Source organism: Vombatus ursinus, unplaced genomic scaffold (assembly GCF_900497805.2).
Source record: "Vombatus ursinus unplaced genomic scaffold, bare-nosed wombat genome assembly UNPS02014820.1, whole genome shotgun sequence".
Taxonomy (NCBI): Eukaryota; Metazoa; Chordata; class Mammalia; order Diprotodontia; family Vombatidae; genus Vombatus; species Vombatus ursinus.
In genome coordinates this window covers 13,940,318-13,963,974 of record NW_020954598.1, presented here as the reverse complement: position 1 = coordinate 13,963,974, position 23,657 = coordinate 13,940,318, and the positions used below count along the sequence as shown (strand labels likewise).

At 37.9% G+C, this 23,657-nt stretch overlaps 1 protein-coding gene across 1 annotated transcript in view; it reads left to right on the top strand.

Moving 5' to 3' along the window:
- Nucleotides 1-23,657, top strand: part of ABCA13 (ATP binding cassette subfamily A member 13) — a 489,891-nt gene that overhangs the window by 130,164 nt on the left and 336,070 nt on the right. Inside the window, exons 23-25 of the mRNA XM_027837266.1 lie at nucleotides 2,629-2,750; nucleotides 14,388-14,579; nucleotides 21,585-21,749. Of these exons, the coding sequence (XP_027693067.1) occupies nucleotides 2,629-2,750; nucleotides 14,388-14,579; nucleotides 21,585-21,749 (479 nt within the window). The remainder of the gene's footprint in view (nucleotides 1-2,628; nucleotides 2,751-14,387; nucleotides 14,580-21,584; nucleotides 21,750-23,657) is intronic.

Genomic DNA, 23,657 nt, shown 5'->3' with positions numbered 1-23,657 from the left:
CCCAGGGTCACATCACTAGTAAGTGTCAGAAGCTGGATTTGAACTCTGGTCCTCCTGACTCCAGGGCCAGTGTTCTATAGTTCTTTTTTTACTATACCAGATCCTAATAGAATTTGGTTCTAGGTATGTTTGCCCAGATGTGGACATTACTATTGCTATTCCTGGGTATTTGATGATTCAGTTCAATCTAACATTTAGCAAACATTTACTGTTCCCCTACTATGTGCTTAATGAGGTCTACTATTGTTCCCTTATGCACTCATTAGGAATGTGCCTTCTCCTCAGACTCAGATAATTAATAGGCAGTGACTGCTATTGGGTTTCATTACTTGTAATTCTGCTAAACAGATCTCTGGGGAAGACATATAAATAGATTCTTTTACTTTTTTTTTAAGCCTCATAGAGATTGGGAATCACAAGTCAGTCTCTTGCCTTTTGTTTTCTGACATTTTAAAGCTTAGTAGCATAAATCATTAACACAACTCCTCCAAATAATTCCAGGAAGTTTTGGCATAAAAATGGTGAATCCTAAATGGTTTGCCGGGCTCTGGCATTAAGAAGTCAGTCCTTGAGGATATCTTATTATTGTGATAAGAACAATACAGAGAGATGTGTTAAGAGTGGTTTTTTGGTATTGGAAGGTATCATCTCAAGGTTTCAGTGATGAGTGAGACATGCATTTTCTCTTGAAAAACTTTGGGGATCTGTGATTTTGTCCATGTTGGCATTCCTGCCATCCAAGCAGGTCATTATACCTTTCTGCTTTAATAGGTGGTCTTCAAGATTTGTCTGTGGCCAAAAGAATCCATCACCCTGTAGCCCACCTGATGACGAGTCTTTCCAAACTTAGCTAGGCTGGTTCTCAGACATCTAGCACTCAGTATATTATTTGATCTATACTTGGCCTTTTCAGTTTGGTTTGAGCTCTCAAGACTTACATTCTGCTGGCCTTTTAAAAATGCAGAGTTATGACCACGCCACTGTTAGAGGTAGGCTTTAGTGAAGTTTTTCTGTGGCAGGTTTCGTAAAATATAAGCAGGTTGACAAGAATCTTATCCACCAAATGGGATCGTAGGTTTGGAGCTCTAAGAAGTTTGAGGGGTCATCTAGTCCAAATTCCTCATCTTGAGGATGAAAAAAAGCAAGTTCATAAAGTTTAAGTGATTTATCCAAGGTTACACAAATAATAAATAGGAAAACAAGAATTTAGACCCAAGCCTAGGTTGAAATTTAGGTCCTCTCTGTCTCTTAATATAGTTTCCCCTCCCCTTCACCCTGAACAATCTTGCCTCCACAGCAATAATGTTGTTCTAAGCTTGAGAACTATTGTACCTCTCTCTTATGAAAACCTATTAGAAGAATATTTATAGTTCTGATTTATATTAAGAAACTTTCTTCACCACAGAGCCAAGTAAAATGTTATATGTATGTATTCTATTTTATGCATTTCTATCTACATATGAAGGGGAATTCTCATTTGCAGTATTTTTTTTTTTGTGTGGGAGTGATACGGAATTTCATTTGCTATGGAAGTAATGACTTTAGAATATAGGATCTTAAAAACACTCTGAGCCATCAAATTTAGACTATAAATATTCCTAAATATTTCTGTCACGTTATCTTCTGTGTTGCTCTTACCTCATCTGTCAAATGAGTAGTTTCAGCTGCTTACCTCATCTGTAAAATGGGCATTTATTTTAAAAATAATGGAATGATAATAATCAATATTAAAAATGGAATAGTAATATAATTAGCATTTTTATAGTGCTTTATGGTTTGCAAAGTGCTTTATAAATATTATCTCATTTGATACAACAACTCTGGGAGGTAGGTACTGTTATTATTACCCCCATTTTATAGACGAGGTGAAAAGAGTTTATGTGACTTGTTCAGGGTCACAAACTAAGTGTATGAGATTGGATTTGAATTCAGAGTTTTCTGACTCCAGATTCAGTGCCTCTATGTACTGTGTCACCTAGCTGCAAAAGACCAGAAATTTGATGACAATTGGACAGATGAGCTAAGAAAAAAACAGAAGATAATATGGCAAGGAAACTTTAGTGTATTTACTGTTTCTGAGAGCATTGTTTCAGCCAAATTAGACTATTAGTTGTTCCCCCAACTCAATGTTCCATGTCCCACTTCTGTACATTTGAACAAACTATGTCCCTATTCTTGGAATTCATATTCTTCTCTCAGAATCCTTCTCTTCCTCCAAGATTATATTCCTATGTCACCTTTTTGAAAGCTTCCTTGATACCCCCAGATGTTAATTTTTGTTCCCTTCTCCAAATCATCTTGTATCTATTTCTCCTTATATGTACTGTATCCTTTCAGTAGAAAGCAAGTTTTAAAGGGCAAGGACTGTTTTGGTTTTTGGCTTTGCCTTCTCAGCTCCTAGACTTGCATACAGTAGGCACTCAGTAAAACTTAAGGATTGGAATTGTTAAATTCTGGGTTGTAATAAGAAATTTTCAGTAAAATTTAGAAATCTTCAAGGGTGCATGTGAAATAAATGCAATACACTATGATTATAATTGTTTTATGTCAAATCTCCCTCCCCCAGCCCCACCATTAACCATTAATACATTTCAGTATTATAAATAGTTTATTTTGGCAATGTTTCAGATGTGAGAGTAAAGGATTGTGTGCAGAATGTCACCAAGTTAAGAGAGGAGTTACGTTCTTTTACCACTATCTCAGAAGAAACCATCAATAATATTCTAGAAGCAAATATCTCACATTCAAAGGTAAGAACATGAAAATGAGAAAAGATGTATCTTTCTTACCATGATTATCTTCAACTTCTTTTGCCTTTTTTTAAAGCTGTTCTTTCAGTAATGGGGAGGGATAATTATTATTCTAGTTCTAATCTGTCTGATAAGATTGGGGTTAGGGAATACCAGTTGTCTATTAGGGAGTACCCTTCCTTAAGCAACCAGTGTCTTCCAGTAATGTGTATGCACTAAAATTTTGTAAATTGAATTGTATTTTTCTACTGGGAATATAGGAATATGCTTATAACATTTTAAATTTATACTTGTTGACCCCCAATGTTTCTACTGAATAGTAAATGATTTGTGGCAGACACCTAAATATACTGTAGGATCTCAATATTCAAAGAAATCTTTTTGTGAACTAAATTAAGTCCTTTTTATGATGCAATTAATCACCTATTAGTTTACCTGTTTTTTAATTGTTTAGGTGATTTAATGTTACAGTTTCTTAAAACAAGGCATACTTACATATGTATTAAAATCATCTTCATACATGGGCAGTTTAAGACTATTCCTATTGCATTTTATACCTGAATGTGCAAATTATTTAGTTATTGGATTTATAAAAGTTTAATATTTCCATTCTCCATCATCACTTTTTCTAAGACAGGCTCCATTCTTTGCACCATGGCTTTCAATGGACCTTATTTCAAATGCATTTGGGGACTGTATATGTAGTTATTTAAAATTCATACATGGTTTAGTGCTTATCACTGGAACACTTTACCTTGAAGAGTAATTCAATTACAGTTGGGGAAATTGGAATTTATGGAAAGTTTCCAGTGCAGTATTTGTGTTTTGTAACTTACTTGAGTATTAGTATTGTTTTATAAGACCATTTTGATTTTTTAAAGCATAACTTTTCATGAAGAATATAGCTTAATGACTAGATTTGTGGTTGTTGTTGGGGGGCAGCTATATGGTACAGTGGATAGAGTGCCAGGCCTGGAATCAGGAAGACCTGAGTTCAAATGCAGCCTTATATACTTACCAGCTCTGTGACCCTGGACAAGGCAGTTAACCCTGTTTGCCTCAGTTTCCTCAAGTGTAAAATGAGCTGGAGAAGGAAATGGCAACCCATTCTAGTATCTTTTCTGAGAAAATCCCAAATGGGGTCACGAATGTTTGGACATGACTAAAAATGACTGAACAACTAATGGCTAGGTCTGCCTTAAAGTCAGGAAGATCTGGGTTCAAGTTCTATTTCTGAGCTGTCTCTGTGATCCTGGGCATGTCATGTAGTTTCTTAGTTCCCTAGGAAATTCCCCAAGATCACAAGGGAGGCAGTGTGGTATAGTGGAAAGTATATTAAATCAGAAATCAGAGAATCTGAGTTAGATCCCCTGCTTGACCACTAACCACCTATCTCACTTTGGGCAGGACATTTAAACTCTCTGGGTCTCAGTTTGCTTATCTGCAGGTTGAGGGAGGTGGACCACTTGAACTCTAAGGAATTTCCCTTCCAACTTTCAATCTATGATCCTGTGAGCCTAAGTTACAGAGGAGTTGCCAATCCTCATCAACAGAGGGAGGTTCTACACTGGGAATTCTCCACACTGATACTGATACATGTGTGCATACATGCATTTATATATATCTAGGGAGCACCTCTCCATTGATACAGGTTGGCAGTTTCTTCAAAATTAAGATCACACCATTTATACATATATACATACATAAATATACATACACATACCTCTGTACATGCACACGTGTATAAGCACATATACATATACACACATGTATATACACATATGTGTATATGTGTATGTATATGTATGTATGTATGTATATACACATATATACACACATCCGTATATATATGGATGTGTGTGCAAACACACCCACATTTACAGGGTGTGTGGGGTATTCAGGGAGGACTAGCACTTCTGGTATGAGGGCTTGCCAAGCCAATTTCAAGGCTGCTCATTCACTTTTTGCCACCCAACTCTCAGCTGTGGCTCCAAGAAACTATAGCATGCTCAGCAGCCACACCCCAGTAAAACTGTCTTGGCAGATGGGCTAAATCAGGTTGAGGGTAACTGACAGGACTCAAACACTTTAGTGAGTTAGGGGAATATCTATCCCGAGCATGAGAAGATTTTCCCTAACAGAATAGGTGGATGAGAACAATTTGTTCCAATGGCCATAAAAGCGACTGAAGTAGGCACTGTGGAACGCTTAGAGCTTGGTCAGATATCAAAGACACCAAGGTCATCCACTGCGTCCTGGGACATCTGCAGTCATCTTAACTTTTGTTTTGCTACTGGATTTTTATGACTCTGGAAGAGAGAGGCACATGATTGTGCAACTCTGCCTCACTTAAATCCAATTCACATTCAAGTCAAGACATCACCTGTGATGATTTGAACATGAATATATATTTCACAGCCATAGAATCTTGGTTATAAGGGATCCTGGATAAATCATTTAGCTTAACACATGCCTGAGCAGGGATCTTCTCTAAAGCATCTCAAAAAGTAGTCATCTAGATTCCATTTGAAGACCTCTAGTGATGGGAGAACTCATTACTTCCTGAAGCAACCCATTACACTTTGGACAGCAATGATTGTTAAGAAATTTTACTTTATGTGCTTCAAATCTGCTTTCTTGCAACTTTCACCCATTTCTCCAAGTTCTTTTCTCTATGGACAACCAAACAAAGGTCAGTTCCTCTTTTACATGAGAACCATTCAAATATTGATATGTAGTAATCATGTTTAGTGTATTTTTCTTGCACCTGGGTCCAATTGGGGTGAAAAAATCTAACAATTTTAATAGGATTTAAATATGTAATATGGAAAACATGATTCCAATTTCAGAAATTAGCTTTTCTGGAACATATGTATTTGATGAGGTTAGATATATGTGTAATGGAGAGGAAATGCTATTTTTAATGGTGTGTGACAGTAATGTGACCAAAATGAAATAAAAATTTTAAAAAAAGCAATTTTTGTCGTCATGACCACCATAGAGGAAGTGAAGAAAAGGCAATGAAATAAACAAGGAGGAAATTTGAAATCATCATCTGATAGTATCAATGTCCAACTCTTTTAGAGTTACCAATTTTTAGCATAATTTAATTATTTAATTATTACTAGTCACCAGAAAGAATAAAAATGATGTTGATACTTACATGAGTGATTTTCAACCATGGATAGGTTTATCTCTGTCAGGGGTATCTCTGCTTATCTCTTGGAATATTTTGAAATTCTCTTCTCAAACCATCTTAAAACATGAACATAATTTCTTTTAACTTAAATAAAATACATATTATGCAACTCTTCTAGAAGTAGGGAGGGAATTTTGAAATGAATGATAGGGTACTTCTACTCCAAGACAAGAGGGACAATTTTAGACAATTAAAATAAAGGTATATAAATGGCAAGACCATATGTGCTTCTGTGATAGAGACTCCTCAAACATGATGGACCAAGTGATGGTCACAGAAAATATTCTGGCTTGCCAGATTTCTAGAAAACATAATGTGTTGCTTTCACTTCTGTAGTGTGACAAAGTTAATTTAGTGCCTGCAAAAGAAGATAGGCCAGCAATGTTGGCAGGTGCATTCTTCAGTCTCACAGCTTTGCTCAGGCATCCTTCCAACAAGTCCATTCTGTTTTTTTGCTTCCTTGTAAATAATGCCAGCAAAATGATTGGTCATTAAGCTCAATATTTGCCCATTTGGTTTGCAACAATAGTTTAGTTTCTTGTTGACTCCATGTATAACACTCTTGGTTTATCATAGTGAACATTCTCATGGTGTTTTCATATACCATCTCATATAATCCTCACGATGATCCTGTGAGGTATGTTGACCCTATTTAATAGCTGAGGAAACTGCGGCTTATAAAAAACTGATTTGTTCGAGATCATCTGGGAAGCGGTAGAGAAGTGACCCTTCATGCTAAGGCAAATTCCTCTGCTTGTATCTTTTATGCCATTCCTATCTCTCTGCTCCACCAGATTGCTGCTGTTATCACCCCTTACTCCCCCCATCTTTCTCTATTTATTCCTACTGGCTTCCTATAAAAAAGCCCATGTGTACCCCCTCCCATTCTTTAAAAATAACAACAAAAACTGTCACTAGATCTTCTCATTTTCTACTAGCTCTCATTCCACATATCTCCTCCCTTTCTCAGTTAAATTTCTTGAAAAAAAAAAAGTCCTTTTATACTAGGTGTCTCCACTTCCTTCCCTTTCATCTCCTGAACCCACTCTGATTTGGATCCCAACTTCATTATTTGATTGAATCTGCTCTCTTTAAAGTTACCAATGATCTCGTTAGTGCAAAATCTAGAGGCCTCAGCTCAATCCTCATCTCTCTTGCCTGCTCTTCAGTATTTGACACTGCTGCCCACCCTCTCATCCTGGTCCTCTCTCCTTTCTGGGTTTTTGTGCGATTGCTTTCCTGGCTCTCCTACCTGTCAGATGGAACCTTTTCAATATTCTTTGATAGATTTCCACTCGTGTAATGTCCACTAACTGTACATGCCTCTCAATGCATTATCCTGACCACAGTTCTTTTTCCTTACTCTCTCATTTGGTGATCTCATCAGTTTCCATGGGTTCAATTATTATCTTATGTGGATGACTCCCAGATCTCTATATCCATTCCTAATCTTTCTCCTGAGTTCTAGTCCCACATCATGAACTGTCTATTAGATATTTTGGAATGCATATTCCATAGCCATCTTAATATGTCCACTATATTACTCATTTTCCTTTCCTTCAAACCCACCCCTCTTCTAAACTTCTCTATGACTGTTGAGTGTACCACCATGTTTCTAGTCATACACTGAAGTTCACAGCCTCAGCGACATCTTCAGTTCCTTGCTCTGTCACTCATCCCAGATATACCAAATCCTGTTGTTGTATTTTGTAGCCCATAGCTTTATACTGGGAAGGGACTTTGTACCATGTGAGTCTAACCTCCTCCTTTTATAGATGAGGAAACTGAGGTCCATAGAGGCTAATGGTTTGCCTAGGATCATCTAGCTCCTAAGGGTATTAGGCAGGATTTGAACCCAAATCTTACTGACTCCAGGTCCAAAGCCATAGCCACTATATCATAATTTCCTATACGTATTCTTCTCTCCACTCACACAACCGTAACCATAATTCATATACTCATGTCTTCTCCAGAAGACATGATTGCAATGACCTCCTAATTGGCCTTTGTGCCTCAAGTCTCACTGTACTCTAATTCATGATCCACAACTTGCAGAATGTCCTCCCTCCTCATTTCAGTCATTTAGATACCATAGCTTCTTAAAGGCCTACCTCATGACCCATCTCAATCATGAAGCCTTTGCTGATCTAATTTGCCCCCAGTCATTAGTGCTATTTCCCTCTTCAAATTCCTTTGTACTTATTTGTGTATGTATTGTTTCACCAACTAGAATATAATAAACTCATTGAGGGAAGGAACTCCCTCTCCTTTTGTATCCCTAGCGCCAAGCATAGTGTCTTGTACAGAGTAGAGGGGTAATAAATTTTTGTTGAATTGTGTTGAGGATAAATTTAGTTGAGAGATTTGGGATGAGAGAGAGGACTGGGATTAGGGCATGAAGATCTAAGCAACTCTGGTACAGTGGAAAGAACAGGGTCTCTGTAAACAGGAACTGAGTTCAAATACTATCTCTTTTTTAATTTGAAATTTTGTTTTATTTTATTAATTTATTTTTAATTTTCAACAATCACTTCCATAAACTTCCGAGTTTTAAATTTTTCTCTCCCCCCCTTCCTCCCCAAGACAGCATGCAATCTGATATAGGCTCTACATATACATTCTTATTAAACATATTTTCACATTAGTCATGTTGTAAAGAAGAATTAGAACCAACAGGAGGAACCACAAGAAAGAAGAAACAAAATGAAACAGTAAAAAAAAAAAGAGCAAACAGTATGCTTCGATCTGCATTCAAACTCCATAGTTCTTTCTCTGGATGTAGATAGCATTTTCCACCATGAGACTTTTGGAGATGTCTTAGATCCTTGCATTGCTGAGAAGGGCTAAGTCTATCAAAGTTAGTCATTGTACAATGTGGCTGTTGCTGTGTACAATGTTCTCCTTGTTCTGCTCACTTCACTCAACATCAGTCCATATAAGTCTTTCCAGGTTTTTCTGAAGTCTGCTTGCTTATCATTTCTTATAGCACAATAGTATATTCCATCACATTCATATGCTACAACTTGTTCAGCCATTCCCCAATTGATGGACATCTCCTCAATTTCCAATTCTTGGCCACCACAGAAAGAGATGCTATAAATATTTTTGTACATGTGGATTCTTTTCCTATTTTTATGATCTCTTTAGGATACAGCCCTAGAAGTGCTATTGCTGAGTCAAAGGGTGTACAAATTTTTATAGCTCTTGTGCATAGTTCCAAATTGCGGTTGGATCAGTTCACAGCTCTACCAACAATGCATTAATGTTCCAATTTTCCCACATTCTCCAACATTTTTCATTTTACTGTTTTGATCAAATCCTACCTCTTATGTTGACTACCTGTGTAACCCTGAGCAAATCAACTAGGTTCTTTGGACCTTAGTTTCTTCATATGTAAAATGAGATCGACTCAGTGGTCCCTTCCATTTCTAATGATATTCACATGAAATTTCTTATAGCAAATCAGAATCTTTCTTGGACCTATTTTTATTTTAAGTAAAATGGAAAAAAAGAATATAGCTCAATAGAAATGTTATTGTATGGAATGTATTGATTTTGCACAGTACCTCTTAAGAGAAAACTTTTGCTTATGTATATAAAATATTATTATTTTTAGTGTTTTGATTGTGTAACTTGTTCCCTCAGGATTATAAAGGAGATGGTCTGATAAGGCAATGTCAGTATCTTACTAAATGAAGTCTCACCTTTCATCCATGCTTTGGACAGCAAACACAGCTTTCTGATCTTTTCTTTTTAATGATATTCTGAAATCAAGGCCTATAGGCAGCTGAAATGGTTTTTGTTGCCACTGTTTAAAAAATCGATTCTTTACTTGCTGGAATATGTTAGAAACGGCTTGTCCTTTAGGTGTTGGTGTTTTGAGAACAACTCAGACAGTCAGCCAGCCACTGGATGTCACTGATGTTCTATTATGACCAGGTTCTACTTATAAAAAGTTACCCTATATAAACTACTGTCCCATTTGAGGAATTTTGTGAGACATGATGTCTTTACTTATGAATGACTTGTCTTTCTTCATCTTATTCTTTGTCAAGGAAATAAATGTGGTCTGCTAACTAGACAGGTAAAGAGAGGAGTATAGAAAAAAGAAAGCTTCATTATTGTGAGTTCAATAAACCATTATGCCTTTTGTACAGATAAAAGAACACCCATGAATACACATGTATATAGCTAATACATATCCATATATTTAGATAATATAGTTATGCCTGTGCTGTTCAGTAGCTATATTTGCATGTATGTATATATGTATATATCCATGTGGCCCCTCAACAACTTTCCTTCCCTATCCTTAATCAGACCTGATTTCCCTCAAAATTCCTCATCTTTACAAATAAACCCTATCTCTTTCCAATAATATCTTATTGAAACAAACAATCACCACAACAAAAGCCTTAAAATCACCGATTTTGAGCTGGAAGAATCCACTGAGGCCATCTAGTCCCATCCCCTCATTTTACAGATGAATTAATTAGTCAGGGCTTAGAGAAGATAAATGATTTGCTCAAGGTAACACAGGTGATCAGGAGCAGAGCCAGGATCAGAACTGAGGTCTGTTGACTACAAATCCATTGTTCTTTCCTCTCAAGTTGTTTCCCCTTGTTTCAGTGGAGGTGTAGATTTTTATTACATTTCAGTATATAGAGGACTATACTGAGCTCCAAGACAAAGTTTAGTTAAGTTATGTTCCTACTCTTTTAGAGATAAGAGATCAATACAAAAATTGTTCTAATACGAAATATTACATGATAAACATTCTCAAGAGTTAACCTCCCTGCCCCCAATTTCATATACATTCTGAGAAGGAAAGTCACTATCAACCCTGGGGATCAAGAAAACCATGTAGTTATTCAACAAAAGTAACTCTTGCTAAATAAAAATTAGCACAGTCCAAATATGTATTGGCTATCTCATTGGTAGTGAATTTTCCTTTACTAAATGTGTTTAAGTAGAGGATGGATTGTCACTTTTTTGTAATGTTGTAGAAAGTATTCATTTTTCAGGTTGGGATAGGACTAAAAGATCTCCAGGGTTCTTTACAACTTTGATATTTTGAGATTCTGTGAATGACTGACAGACTTAGAGAACCACAAAAGTTGCAATTAGTAAATTAATAGGGACCTCAGGAGTTACCTAAATTACCTGATCAATTCAGAATCACCTTCTATGATATTTGATGTGGAGGAGCTTTCTATTTTTTGAGCTAGCTTTTTCATATTGTTGGACTCTTTTCAACAGAAATTCATTCCTTCTATTGAGCTCAAATATGCCCCTAAATCTTTCATCCGTTGGTCCTACCTAGTTTTACTTTTTGGAATAGCATAATGCATCCATTTTGCTTGATAGATCTTCAAACATTTTTAATCCCCTTCCTCTTTAGTACTTTAACTCAGTGTTCCTCAAACTTTTAAGTCTCAGACTCAGAACCTCTATTCACTCTAAAAAATTATTGAGGATCCCAAAGAGCTTTCGCTTATATGGATTATAAATATCAATATTTACTATATTATACATTAAAATGTATACTTTAAAAATATTTATTTGTTATTTAGCAATAATAATACCCATTACATGCTAACATAACAATTTTTATTAAATATATTTTGAAAACAAAAACATTAGTTGGAAGAGTGGATTGTTTTACATATTTTTGCAAATCTCTTTAATATCTGGCTTAATAGAAGACAGATTCTCATATCTATTTCTGCATTCATTCTACTGCAATATATTGTTTTGGTTGACATATATGAAGAAAATCTGGTCTCTTACAGATAATGCAATTGGAAAGGGAAGGGTATTCTAATAGACAAATAACATCTTGGTATTATAGTGAAAATAGTTTTAATCGCATGGAACTCTACTTTCCCCCCTTCCCCCAAAAGGCTCTCAAGACCTCTCAGAGTCTATGGTCCACACTTTGAGAATGGCTGCTCTAGCTAAACACCTGTAGTTTCCATATCTTTTGATTGTATTATGTGATCTGAGACTTCTCACCATCTTGGTTGTATAGTTTTCTTAAAATGTGGTCTCTGGAACTGCATATAAAATTCCAGATATGAATGGGCTGACCAAAGTATTGTAGAACTCTGACATTCCTATATTATGATAGTATACATCTGTTCATGCAATCAAAAATGAAATGAGCTTTTGGGGAAGCTCTCAGAACCATACTTTTGGATCATGTTGAGTTTATAGTGAGGTAAAATTTCTAGGTCTTTTTTCACATCAACTGCCCTGAAGTCAGATCTTGTCCACCTTCACTCATATATCAGACTTAAAAGAAAAAAAAACAAATACAAGGACAAATTTATATGCAATATGTTTCCACTTTAGCTTTGGGTCCACTTCCAGCTTGGGGTGGTGGTTTCATGTCTTTGTACAGTTTGCACAATGCTTTGAATACAACAGGGCATTCAACAGTGTGGAAGCATGGATGAGTGTCAAAGCGTGGGCTCAAATCCTGCCTTTGATACTGAAGTAAATCTGTGCCCTTGGTTATGCCACTTCACATTCCTGGTCCTCAGTTTCCTCATCTGTAAAATGGGAGCATTAAACTAGACCAATGTGTATGATCTATTGTACAAAAACAGGCAGCGGGATGGATTTGGCCTTGAGGCCATAGTTTGCCAACCCCTGAACTAGGGGGTCACTGAGGCCCCTTCCATCTCTAGATCCATGATCTAATGAGTACGTTCATTGTTCCTACACAGATATCAAGAACTTTCTGGGTTTTCATCTAAATAATTATACAAATGTGGAATGGAACAGTGGCAAGGACGCATCTCTTTGATATGCAACCTTCCTCTAATCAGGGGTTCTTAACCCTTTTTTGTGTGTCAGAGACTGATTCTTTTGTCAGTCTGGTGAAATCTATATATCCTCCTGCTCAGAATAATGTTTTTTTTTTTAATGCATAAAATAAAATACCCAGGATTATAAAGAAATCAATTCTATTGAAACAGTTACCAAAATATATTCCAAATCACATAAACGCTTTAATTCTTTGTACCTTTGTATGACTACTGTCACATCTCCCCTACATTGAAATGGTTAACTGAGAATTTTAGAATCTAACAGATACCAAGACTTGAAAACCTTTCCTGGTGCATCTCCAAACAAACCAGTTACTTCTTTTGTGAACTCTTTATTCTATATTTCCTTTCTCATTTTTAAGGTCTATCAAAATTACCAGTAGGTAGGATAACCCAATGGGGTAGCACCCTCCCAGATTTTATTGTCAGAAATTGCTTCCTTCTTAGAAACTCCATTGTCAGCATCAATGATGCTTGTGATATCAGTCAGTCAAGAAGCATTTATTAAATGCTTAATATGTGCTAAGGACCGTGCTCAGCCCTTGGGATACATTTATAAGCAGAAAGACAGTCTCTTCTCTCAAGGATTTTACATTCTACTGGGGAAAGACAACACAAAAAAGGAACTGAAGAGAGTGGGATGGGGGGAAATGTACCTGGCATGGAGGCATGGTAGAAAAATGTCCTGTGGAAATGAGTCAGCAGTGCAGGGGAGGGAGATTTTGTTTTTGGCCTGGGACTCCACCTAAAGGAGGAGGTTATTGGAGCTAACCAATCAGAAGGGGAGGCCCCAGGGGTGGAGAGTGATACAAAGGCTTTAGCTCAATAAAAAGTTGTTTCCTTTTTTGAAAGACTTCAGGTTATCTGGTCATAAAGACAACATGGTGTAGTGATTGAGAGTGAACTTAGAGGTCGTAGAGTAACAAGAATCAAGTTGAGGCCTGGCTCAAACACTTTTTAATGGTATGACTCTAGGCAAGTCATGTAACCTTTCCGAACCTCAGTTTCCTCATCTGCAAAATGGGGATATTATTTGTATGACATACCTGTCAGTCTTTTTGTAGGAGAAGGACTTTATAAACCTTAAAATATTATATAAAGATGAGTTATTATTAATTTTATTATAAAGCCTTACTCTGTAATCTCATTGTAGTGTGAAGGTAACCCTGAGCTCTCAAAGACTGTGCTGCTAGTAGCTATGACTAATACCAATTAGTTGGTATTTTAGTGCGGTCATGGCAACAGATTGAGACTGCTGCCTAATGAAAGAACCCTGGCTTTTGTGCCAGAGCACCTGGATTCATATCTAGACTCTGGTATTTATTACTTGTTAACTTTCATCAAATCACTTAAACTCTCTGGGTCTCAGTTTCCTATAAAATAAGTGGGTAGAGGTGGAGGTTGGACACTCTCAGAGACCTCTGAGGACCTTCCTGTCTCTAGATCTATGATCCTGTGACCAACCTAGCTAAGTTATTGGTGAGTAAGGGATCATTTTTTTTTCTTGGTTCATGAGTAGGTATTAAATAACAAATCATTATTGTTTATATGAATTGTTTTTGTATTTTAGGCAAAGTGAATTCTAATTCTTCTTCTTTTAAACAGTTTCTTTCCAGTGTCCTTACGGTAGCTTTGGCTGGAAAATGTGATGAAGAAGTTATCAGCCTCTTGCTGACATTTCCTGCAGATGGAAAAGCTCTTGCAGCCAGAGAATTGTGTGCTCTGCCTGCATCGGACGTGTACCCTTTGATTGTACTCATTAGTCAGAACCTGGATTTGCAGATTATCATTTACAAAGTAAGAAGATGGTGGTGTCTTGTGGTGTGGATTGCTTTTTACAACTGGTTCACTCTGTAGGTGATGTTAGTAACAAGAGAAATACATAAATGAATACGAGAGCAAACAACCAAATTGTCCCTGTGATAGAATCTAGATTCTAGACAAACGATGAGAAAATTCAGTCAATGCTCTAGATATCTCCCAACATCACATGTGCTCATCCCTGATTCAGAGTTTTAGAAAGTCCTATAGTTAGAGCCAAATTAGGAATTTTTGCATACAAGGCAACTACCACAAACCTTTTCTGGAAGCAAGTAGTATTGAGCATGCCCAGAGATGTTACAGAGATCAAAGAGCGGTAGGAAAAAGTTTCTCCGCAGAAATAACATTAAGCTTGCTGCTTTAACTAATTATTCTTACAATCTAGGTGCTAATCTCTGTTCTTGCCTCGACCTTCCGCTCTACTCTCCACAGACAACAAACCTCCCCTCATCTTAAATCCTTTCCTCTCTTACTCCTGTTATCTAGTGCCTACTGAAACCTAACTTCCTCCTGATGACACAGCCTCCCTGGCCACCCTTCCCAGTACTGGCTTCCACCTTCACTCAGACTCCTTACTCACTGGTCCAGGCAGGGGAGTTGGAATACCCCTTACTCCCTATCACCACTATCACCACTATCACCACTTCTAGGTTCTCTCCCTTCTTCCATCACTCAGTAAACTCTCTTCCTTTGAGGTTCGTACTATTCATATCTACCACCCAATCATAATCCTGGCAGCTGTTGTTATAGAATCCCAGGTCACTTTCCTTCTCTCCTCAGTGAGTTTGATACCAGGCTTACAATTTTTCTTTTCTCCCGAACTCCTGCCCTCATACTAGGGACTTCAACATACATATTGATTCCCTAACTACTCAGTTCCTTAAACTACTCACTTCTCATGACCTCCACTTCACCTTAGCCACACACAAAGATGGTCATACCCTTGATCTTGCCATTACCCACAAATGTACTACCTCTGTGTTCAAGAATTCTGAAATCCCCTTGTATGACTGTATGCTATTGACTTTTCACTTCTCCCTCTGCCTTTCCTTACATAATTCTATTCTTCATCTGTACTGTGACATCTTGTCCCTTAATCCTTCATTTCTCTCTTCTATACTAGCTACCCTTTCCTCTTCTCCCCATCTTGACTCTTTGATGAACTAATTCAACTCTACACTGTCTTTCTCTCTTGAATTCCTAGCCCCCTTATCACATTGGTGATTACATCTAGCTGAGCCTTAGCCTTGGACCACTCCCAACATTCATTGCCTTTGTTCCTATGCATGTGCTACTGAGCAAAGGTAGAGAAAATCATGGAACCATTCTGATTGTGTTCACAACAAACTTATGTTATGTAACCTCAACTGAGTCCTCACTGCTGCTAAGAAACCCTACTACACCTCCCTTATCAACTCACTATCCTACTCTCCATAGCAGCTCTTCTAAATCTCCTTATCCTTCTTTAAACCTTTCATGTCTTCTCCCCCTCCCCCAATCTCTCAGCTGAGAACCTTGCCTCATATTCTGAAATTGAGGCCATTTGCATGAAATCCTCCCCCCCCTTCTCATCTTCTATCACTCAAGTACCTTTTGCCCATCCTCCTTCATCTGTCTCACATGATGAAGTGGCCTTACTCCTTATGAAGGTTAACTCCTCTACTTCTTCAAGTGATCCCGTTCCATCTCGTCTCCTCCAAGAAATTGCTCCCCCATCATTCCCAATCTTTTACTTATTTTTAATCTCTCTCTCTCCCATTTCATTTCTTGTTGCTTACAATCATGCTCATGTCTCCCTTATCTTGAAAAGACTTTTACTTGATCCTTCCATCCCTGCTAACCATCATCCTAAATCTCTTCTGCCTTCTATAGCTAAACTCCTCAAAAAGGCCATCTACAATAGGTGCCTACACTTTCTCTCCTCTTATTCTCTCCTTAACCCTTTATAATGTGGCTTGCAACCTTATCACTCCACTGAAAATGTTCTTTCTAAAGCTACTAATAATCTTTTAGTTGCTTAATATAATGGCCTTTTCTACATCTTCATTCTCCTTGACCTCTCCGCAGCTGGTGATCACTTGTATCGTTGATACTCTTCTCTCTTAGTTTTTGGGACACCTATGTCTCCTGGTTTTCCTACCTCTTGGACCACTTCTCTGTCTCCTTTGCTAAATCCTCCTCTAGGTTATGCCCTCTAGCAATAGTTGTGCCTCAGGATTCTGTCATTGGCTCTCTACTTTTCTCCCACTATACTACTTCATTTTGTAATCTTCTCAGCTCCCGTGGATTTACTTACCATATCTATGCTGATGCTTTTCAAATCTACCTTTCCTGTCTTAGTCTCTCTGATGACCTTTAGTCTTGAATTTCCAACTGCCTTTGAACTAGATGTCCAGTAGACATCTTAAACTCAGTATGTCCAAAACATAAGTCATTATCTTTCCTCCTAAATCCTCCTCTTCTCCTACCTTCTCTATTAGTGTAGAGGGCAACACCATCTTCCCAGTCCCTTTGACTCACAATCTATGACTCATCATGGATTCCTTTTTACCTCTTACCACCCATATCTAAGCTGTCTCCAAGGCCTGTAGATTTCACCTTTGCAATAACTTTCAAAAAGGGCCCTTTCTCTCCTCTGAAACTTGCAGCACCCTGGTGTAGGCCCTTATCACTTCATGCCTTGATTGTAATAGCCTGCTGGAAGGTCTGTCTACCTCAAGTCTTTCTCCACTCTAATCCATCCTCCATTCAGCCACACAAGTGATTTTCCTAAAATGTAGATCTGTCATTTCAACACCCCCCCACCCCCCCATAAACTTGCCTCCCTCAGAGCAAATGGAAAATGCTCTATTTGGCATTCAAAGCCCTTCATAACCTAGCACCCTCCTACCTATCCAATCTTCTTCTATGTCACTCCCTGACTCTTTGATTCAGTGACATTGGCCTCCTGGCTGTTCCATGAACAAGATACTTCATCTCTCTGTTCTGGGCATTCTTTCTGGCTATTCTTTGTGCCAGGAACACTCTAACTCTTCTGTTCCAACTACTGATTTCCCTGGCTTCCTTTAAGCATCAATGAAAATCTAACCTTCTACAGGAAACTGTCACCAATCCCTCTTAATTCCAGTGCCTTCCCTCTATTATTTTCTATTTACTCTGTATGTACTTTGCTTTTTATGTATTTGTTAGCATGTTGTTTCCTTCATTAGATTGTAAACTCTTCAAGGGCAATCCCTGTCTTTTGCCTCTTTTTGTATCCCTAACACTTAGCAGAGTGCCTAGCACATAGTAGGCACTTAATAAATATTGATTGATTAATTGATTATTTCTGTGAAGCTGCAGGACTATGAGTTTTGTCAAAATTTTCTAAATTAGGTACCCTGGAACAAAACCCAAGTCACTTTTAGTTCTTCCTACAGGCTACGTCATAAAACCTTTACTAAGTGATATGATATAACGTATAATATAATTTAATATGCATCAAACCTCTTTTAAGCCATCGAACTGGGGCCATTATTAATATCTGAAGACTATATTAGGCAATTTTCAGTGATCAACCAAAAACTAGAAGCAACAGCAATAACCACCACAACAAAAAATATTGTGAAGAATTCTATGAAATATAGAATACAATATCCATCCTTTCTAGTAATTTTCGCCTGTCTGTCAGGGACACTTAACTAAATTCCAGCCATTTCCCCATGACAAGTTAAGTGTCTCTTAGTGCCACTTTTAAAGTGCAGCCATAATTAGAGAAGCAAGCGGGGAAAATGGTGTAACCCTGCTGAACATTTCTGTGGCTCAAATTTTATTTCTTGACTTAATTGGCAAGGAAACCTACCTTATGCTGTTAGCAGAAGGAGTCTATGGAAACTCAAGCTGGACTCTCAATTATCTTGCTGGTTATCAAGTAAGATGTCAGCTAATGGCAATCATCCAATGATCATGAAAACTCTTGAGAAAGGATAAGGGGAAGAGACAATAGTCTACCTAATTTCTCTGTCCTTGAATGCTGGGCAATTAGAACATTTATCTCTGAATGGTTTGTAAAGTTAAATATTTGCTGTTCAGTTCACAATAGATGATGCATTGGGGAACCTTATTTTGGCATCAATTTTCCGTTTTTTTTCTAACTTTGTTTTTGAGAGGCAGCATGATATAGTGGATAGAAAGGTGGTCTTAGAGTCAGAAAGACTTGAGTTCTGTACTCTCTTCTAGTACAGAATGGGCAGTTAGGTAGTGCAGTGGATAGAGTGTCAGGCCTGGAGTCAGGAAGACCTGAGTTCAAATCCAGCCTCAGACATTTACTAGCTGTGTGACCCTGGGCAAGTCACTTAACCCCATTTACCTCAATTTCCTCATCTGTAAAATGAGCTGGAGAAGAAAATGGCAAACCACTCCAGTATCTTTGCCAAGAATACCCTAAATGGGGTCACAAAGACTGAAAGGACTGAACAACTAAGACTGAGTGGCTGTTTGATCTAGGGTCAGTCGCTTAACCTCTAGATAATTTTCTATTACTCTAAGTTGCAAAGCATGTACCAAAGAGAGAGTTTATTCATTGGGGAGTTCTCTTTATTAATCAAATCACAGTTGTAGTCCCCACCAAAAACTGCTTTGTGGTATTTTGTTTGTGTTAACAGACTTTGGATTTCTGGTGATTTTTATTTACTGATGACAGGTGTGTGTCTATCAAATAAGCTGATTGAATGGTGATGTACATATGCCAATTTTTAATGCAATGGAATTGTACATAATATTTAATTATAATGACCTCCGAATTATAATCAGTCTGCAATTTGATAACTAGCATACATAGCATTTGAGGGCCCTCTTTCACGGTCCATCTCAAGTTTGGGATATTCTTTGGGTCTATATTTACTAAAAATTATAGCTTATAACATCCATCCACGTGTTCAATTTTTACAATATGACTAGAGGACTCAAATTATTTCAAGGCAAATGCATCCAATAAAGTAGTAAGTAAGAAAGGTGGCATAGAACATCATTCCCACAAACCTAGGGTTTACTCTTTCAAAATATATAGATCATCAATGAGATCAAGCTTGGAAGCATGCTTATGGGAACACATGTGGGCAGGACACTTTCACGGACGAGCAAGTCACAGTTTTAATGCTCCAAGTCCCCATTGATGTCCTCCGGCAAAGTTACCACGCTGTAACTTGTACATTTTTGCTGGGCCTATACTTAGGCCCTATTTACATCTCTGCTACTCTCTGTCTCCACTTTCTTGGTCTCCATCTTTCTGCCTCTCTCTCTTTCTCTTGGGTTTCTCTATACTTCACTCAACCTGTCTCATGAGCTCTTCTCTGCCACAGCTTCTAGACTTCATGTTTTCTGGGCTACTTCTGGCCATTTCAAATCCAGTTTGCTAGGGTACAGTATTTAGAAAGGCTCTCCATGATAAGGGCAAACTGATTCTCAAGTCTTAGCCATCAAAGCCCCAGTCAGCTAATAAAAGATAGGTAAAATTCTCTCACAGATGATCTATTCTTTGAGCGCAGGTGTCAGAGACTGAAACATACTCCTTTGTAACTGACACTCTGCTTTAGGGTTAGAAACTCCCAAACTACTGTCTGGCTTGTCATGTAAATGGATTTGCAGCAGATAGAAAGCTAAAAAGAGACAAGGTCTTATTGTTTTCCATCCACTTGCCCCACATTCTTTGTTTTATTATGAATATTGGCCAGAAGCAAAACCATCCTAGATTTGGGGCTTGATTTTTAGCCTGAGAAAAAAACTTCCCTATATTTGGAATATAAATCAGAAAACAGGGAAGAAGTTTTTTTTAACATGAAAAATTGTCGAAGACAAGTAATGTTTTATTCTTTTCTTTGAAGTACTATTCTTTTTTCCTCCCTACTTGTTTATACTGTCAATACTACTATCAGGTTAAAAAAATCTCACCATCATGTTTGACTTTTGCTAACTAGTTTCACATATCTAGTCTCCAAGTTCTTCCTATTCTACCTCTGAAATATATTTCAAATCTCTCCCACCCTTCCTCCTCCTCCTCCTCCTCCTTCTACTGCTGCTGCTGCTACTACTACTACTATTGCTATTACCACCACTACTACCACCACTGCTACTACTACTACTACTACTACTTTTGTTCAGTCATTTTTTGAGTTGTGTCTGACTCTTCATGATCTAATTTGGGGTTTTCTTGGCAGAGATACCAGAATGGTTTGACATTTCCTTTTCCAGCTCATTTTGTAGATGAGGAACTGAGGCAAACAGAATTGAATAACTTGCCCAGGGTTACATAGCTAGTAAGTGTCTGCAGCCAGATTTGAACTGGTTTTCCTGACTCCAACCCTGGTGCTCTATCGACCATACCACCCAGCTGCCTCCTCCTTCTCTTCCTCCTCCACATTTATATAGCAATTGCTATGTGTCAGGCTCTGTGCTAAGCATTTTATAATTATTATCTCATTTGATCCTTACAGTAACCCCATGAGGCAGGTGCTATTATTCCAAGCTGTGGCAGAACCTTCTGAGCTCACATTGCTTTGATCAGCCACAGTTGGACACACTATACCTTGACTTTGACATATTGATGTCATTTGGGTCCTCTTTGAGAATGAAGGACAACAACCATCCAACCAATTGTTATTCCCATTTTATGGATGACAAAACTGAAGCAGACAGAAGTTAAATGACTTGCTGAGGGTCACATAGCTAGGAAGTGTCTGAGGTTAGATTTGAATTCAGGTTTTCCTGACTCCAGGCCCACCACTGTACCCACTGTGCTGCCAGCTGTCCTTACTGTTTTCGTACTGCTACTATCCTAGTTCAGACCCTTATTACCTCTTATCTGGAATAATCTCCTAACCAATTTCTGTTTCAAGACTCTTTTTTTCCTTTAATCTAGCCTATTGACCCCCATGAGATTGGTCTTCATATTATATAAAATGATCATGTCATTCCATGGATCCAAAATATTTTTTCTTCTTTCAGATGTTGATACCACCAGAGGCAAACTCATTACTGAACTCCTTGTTGGATGTGGTTTCCAGCATCAACTCTTTACTTACTAAGGCTCAGCACATTCTCAAACATCTCCCTGAATTTCTTCAATTATTTAAAAGTATTCCTTTGCTTGATATTTCTGAATTTCCACAGGTTTGTATGTGTTTGATCTTAGCCACTTTGGAAATAGCTGCGATTGATTCTTCCATTGGGTTTTCCAGGGTTGGTCCCTTTTCCAAGGACTGGTGCTCATATTAGACAAAGAAATGTAAGAACCCAAACTATTCTCCATAGACTGTTGCTAGAGCATGAAAGAAGAGTGGGGTGGTTTTGAGTTACGATTTTCCCTCTAGATTGGATTACATAGAATTGTTAAGGTCAGTAATGCCGATCATATTAATTCAGAGTTTGTGACCATTTAGACTGGTTGAACTGATATTTACTTTTGTATTATCTATGAAAAAAAGTGATTCTTTGGGCAAATCAGTGGTATAAATGATTTCAAGAGAATATTTAAATTACTTCAGAGAACAAATTATTTTCAAGTATAGTCAAACAAGTATTTGAAATGCCTATTGAGTACAAATAATGTATATGCTGAGAAGCAGTCTGGTAATGGCCTTGGAGTCAACAAGACATGAGCTTCAATTCTACCTCTGACACATACTGGCCATGTGACTCAGGGAATATTAAATTCTCAGTGCTCATGGGCAATTCTCTAAGACTCTGAATGGCAGAACAATTGCTTAGTAAAAGCTTGTTGATCGATTGATTGCTATAGACAGTTTGGTTCCATCCAAACCTTTCTAGACTTATTATACATTGCACGTATTTACACATTCTTTGGTCTAGTCAAACTGTCCTACTAGCTGTTCCATCTCCCATCCATGTGCCTTTACACAGGTCTTCCTGAGGCCTAGAATGCTCTCCCCCTTCATACCTACTTCTCAGGATTCATTATTTCCTGCAAGGCTCGGTTCTTGATCTACTGCGTGTAGCCTTTTCTTGTCTTCTCCTCACTCTACCTACCTGCACAAATATCTTTCTTCCTAGTTAGTCAGACCAGAAGCCTTTATTCAGCATCTATTATTTATCAGACACCAAGTGCCAAGTGCTGAACATACAAAGAAAAGCATAAAAAACTGCTATTAAGTAGCTCATAATCTAACAGGGGAGAAAATTTGTAAACAACTATGTGCAAACAAAATATATATACAGTCAATATGTTAATAAGTAGAGGGAAGATACTAGTATTAAGGAAGATCAGGAAAGGTTTATTTGGGAGGTGAGATTTTAGTTGAGGCTTGAAGGAGGCCAAGGTAGCCAGGAGGCAGAGATGAAAAGAGACTGATAGGATTACAGACATGGGGGATAGAATGAGGAAATGGAATATCTTGTTCGAGGCACAGTAAGGAGTCTGGTGCCATTGGATCACAGAGAATGTAGAAGGGAGAAAGGCCTAAAATTGGAAAGGTAGGAAAGGGCCAGATTATGAAGGGCTTTAAAAACCAAACAGGATTTTTTATTTGATTCTAGAGCTAATAGGGAGTCACTGGAGTTTATTAATTTTTTTGAGTGGGAGTGATATGATAAGACTTGTGTTTTAGGAAGGTCGATGTGATAACTGAGTGGAGGACATACTGAAGTGGAGAGAGACTGGAGCCAGGGAAACTAACTGCAGGCTATTGCAACAATCTGGAAATGAGGGAATGAGGGAATGAGGGCCTACACCAGGATGGTGACAGTACCATAGGAGAGGAAGAGATATGAGATATGTTACCTTTTGTTCAGTTGCTCAGTCATTTCAGTCTGCCTGACTCTCATGACCCCATTTGGGGTTTTCTTGACAAAGACACTGGAATGGTTTGCCATTTCTTCCTCTAGCTCATTTTTACAGATGGGGAAACTGAGGCAAACTGGAGAAGGAAATGGCGAACCACTCTGGTATCTCTGCCAAGAATATCCCAAATGGGCTCATAAAGAGTCAGACATAACTGAAAGATGACTGTGCCAGATTATGAAGGGTCCTTCATACAGCAACAGCAAAAATACCTCTAGCCA